Below are 2,959 nucleotides of genomic sequence, written 5' to 3'. Positions count from 1 at the left end.
AGCGGTAAAGTTTCGTCTTACCAGTTTTATTCACTGCTAATCTTAACGTGTTGGAATGTTGGATATTTCTTCCGTTATAAACAAGTCTGTTTAGTGTTGAAAGCGTATCTGTACGCTACGCTATTCAAGTCTCCGTCAATTGGTTTATTTTGCAGTGCAATGCCATGATTTTCAATATGGATCCGAGAAGTACTGTACCTTCAAGTTTTCTGGATTTTCTGGACTTTAACGGGAGTTATCGTGTTCAACGCTTCCCGAAAAGTACATTTTCTTTTGCTGTCTTCCATTTTTTTATTATTATTTATTTCTTCCATAATTTCGTAACAATACCAATTCAATAATTAGCATATAGTAAATGCAACGTCCGGATTAACTTAATCTGCTCCGTACTAAAATTAGTTTAGTTATTGTAAATATATCATAATATAAGACCTTGTGTCGATTGAAATACGTCATAATCTATACAAACAAACGATTTTCGCTCGTGGAATATTAATGTCATTATAATGTAAAAACATACTTTTTAATACGGCGTGATAATATATTGTAACACCTGTACTGTACAAGCAATATAAAAAAGTGGGTAAATATAAACTAAATATCATATTTAGTGCCTATTTCTACTGTAATTTTAAGTGTTTCTAGTCATTTGGAGCAAGAAAAAATGAAATTCGTCTTCGTGTTATTACTTGTAATGCTACGCTATGCAGATCTAACAGGTATTGTATTTTACTTATAGTTAATCTTTGTGATTCTAGTGATTTGCTAAAGTAGATCGTAATTATAGAATGTGAAAAAGGAGAAAGTGAAAGTGACAGTGGAGAAGAGAAAAGCGAAGATGATGATAGCAAAGAGAAGAGTAAAGAAAGTGAGGAAGGAGAAAGTGTGGAAGGAAGAGAAGGAGAAAGCGAGGAAGGAGGAGGAGAAGGAGAAAGTGCGGAAGGAGAAGAAGGGGAAAGTGACAGTGAAGGCGAAGAGGAAGGAGGGGAGGGAGAAAGTGACAGTGAAGGCGAAAGAGGAAGGAGGAGGAGAAGGGGAAAGTGAGGAAGGAGGAGGAGAAGGGGAAAGTGAGGGAGAAAGGAGGAAGGAGGAGGAGAAGGGAAAGTGAGGAAGGAGGAGGAGAAGGGGAAAGTGAGGAAGGAGGAGGAGAAGGGGAAAGTGAGGAAGGAGGAGGAGAAGGGGAAAGTGAGGAAGGAGGAGGAGAAGGGGAAAGTGAGGAAGGAGGAGGAGAAGGGGAAAGTGAGGAAGGAGGAGGAGAAGGGGAAAGTGAGGAAGGAGGAGGAGAAGGGGAAAGTGAGGAAGGAGGAGGAGAAGGGGAAAGTGAGGAAGGAGGAGGAGAAGGGGAAAGTGAGGAAGGAGGAGGAGAAGGGGAAAGTGAGGAAGGAGGAGGAGAAGGGGAAAGTGAGGAAGGAGGAGGAGAAGGGGAAAGTGAGGGAGAAGGCAAAGGAAGCGAATGCAGTTTCGTGGAAGAAATGCAAGATATAGTTGGATCTCTTATTAATGTAAGTAACAATATAATTTTTTTAATTTTGAATGTAAGGCCATGTTTTAAAAAAACTTCTTCACAGTGCATAACTTCTTCCGTATGTATAGTGCCGGTAAGTAGCTTAATCGAATATTAATAGAAATATTAATTAAAGGCCCTACAATGATTCTCGAAAGTTGGACAAAATTTTGAGAATATTTTTATGTATTAGAACTACCGTATAAAGTTTAATTGTGGATCATACTTGAATATATTAAACAAGCCACAGTAATTAACTTAATTGTTCTTATTTCTCATAATTATTATTTAAATACTAAATAACACAAAATGACACATTCGACAAGAGATTTTGATACGATCTAACTATAAATAATTATAATTAATTAGTTTATTTAGATGTTAAACTTCTATAAAATAGAGAGAAATAGATAGATTTGCACAACTTTATCAGGAAATTTCATAAGTTTTCTTTATGTATATAGTAAATCATTTACTCATTCCCTTTAAACTCTACATAAACAGCGTATTCACTTATACAAGCAGACATAAATTTATAATATTTTTGTTCTTTTGCTTCTAAATTTTTGTTAGACCTTCGAGAATCGTTCTGTAATATATCTAATTACTTGTATATACTATTTAAATACGTACAAATACTTTTTTAAAATAATCTAGGTCCCTAAGATTGAGCCTGAGGAGGTAAACGCTTCTTGTATATAAAGTTTACTAATACTTTAATATAAAAATAAATAACATTACTTTTATATTATTAAATTAAACAGTGTATGAAGATTATTGGTGACATTGTTGCTTTAGGGGCATGCGCTGGAATCGAATTAACGGAGAGCGGCGTGTTAGACGATATAAGCGGCTTCTTGCCTTTTCTTCCTACTAACATTATTGGAAGATAAATACGAATATTTTACTTAATTTTTGCAAGTTTTGTAAATTTGCCTCAGGCAGATAAGATGTAAAAATTGGATAATGCTATATTAAAGTTAATACTAAAAATGTGTTATGTTTTTTCTTTTTTAAGGCTTTTCAATCGATCTTAAAGGATGATGATCTCTGAATTGTAGACGAAAAAATCCAGCAACGAGTTGCATAACTTTTCCGGTTATTATGAGAACTTATTTAGAAAATATTTTTTTATAATTTTAATTACAATATAACTTAATTGATGACGCCACACGCGATTTTATTATGATATTTTGTTATAAAAGAAACTTTTTATATTTTTAATTACTACGAAATGGCAAAAAGCTTAATTTTGAGGGTAGGGATGACGATAGTGAGTTAAATCGTCATTAAATCTGACCTTACAGGAGACACACACGACCCCCTTTATCTCCCCATCCCACGACCTTTAACCACGGAAATTTTTAATAGCACCAATACCCCTTGAACGAGGACACTTCTTAACCAACTCGATTAGAAGATGCACTCGATAATAACAACAGACAATAGAATATT

General features: G+C 34.5%; 1 protein-coding gene across 2 annotated transcripts; it reads left to right on the top strand.

Annotated features, from left to right (window-relative positions):
- Positions 1-559: 559 nt before the first annotated feature.
- Positions 560-2,497, top strand: LOC136978266 (aegyptin-like). Of its 2 annotated transcripts, XM_067273951.1 has the most exons (6): positions 560-719; positions 788-997; positions 1,441-1,502; positions 1,569-1,598; positions 2,162-2,185; positions 2,269-2,497. In XM_067273951.1, the coding sequence occupies exons 1-6, from the start codon at positions 665-667 to the stop codon at positions 2,395-2,397; spliced, it is 510 nt and encodes a 169-aa protein (XP_067130052.1). In that variant the 5' UTR covers positions 560-664; the 3' UTR covers positions 2,398-2,497. The 2 variants fall into 2 exon arrangements, with proteins under 2 accessions (XP_067130052.1, XP_067130053.1); XM_067273952.1 differs by lacking the exon at positions 1,569-1,598.
- Positions 2,498-2,959: the final 462 nt, after the last annotated feature.

The sequence above is a fragment of the Centruroides vittatus genome, unplaced genomic scaffold (assembly GCF_030686945.1).
Source record: "Centruroides vittatus isolate TY-2023 unplaced genomic scaffold, ASM3068694v2 contig_502, whole genome shotgun sequence".
Classification (NCBI taxonomy): Eukaryota; Metazoa; Arthropoda; class Arachnida; order Scorpiones; family Buthidae; genus Centruroides; species Centruroides vittatus.
This window is presented reverse-complemented; position numbering and strand designations above follow the sequence as displayed.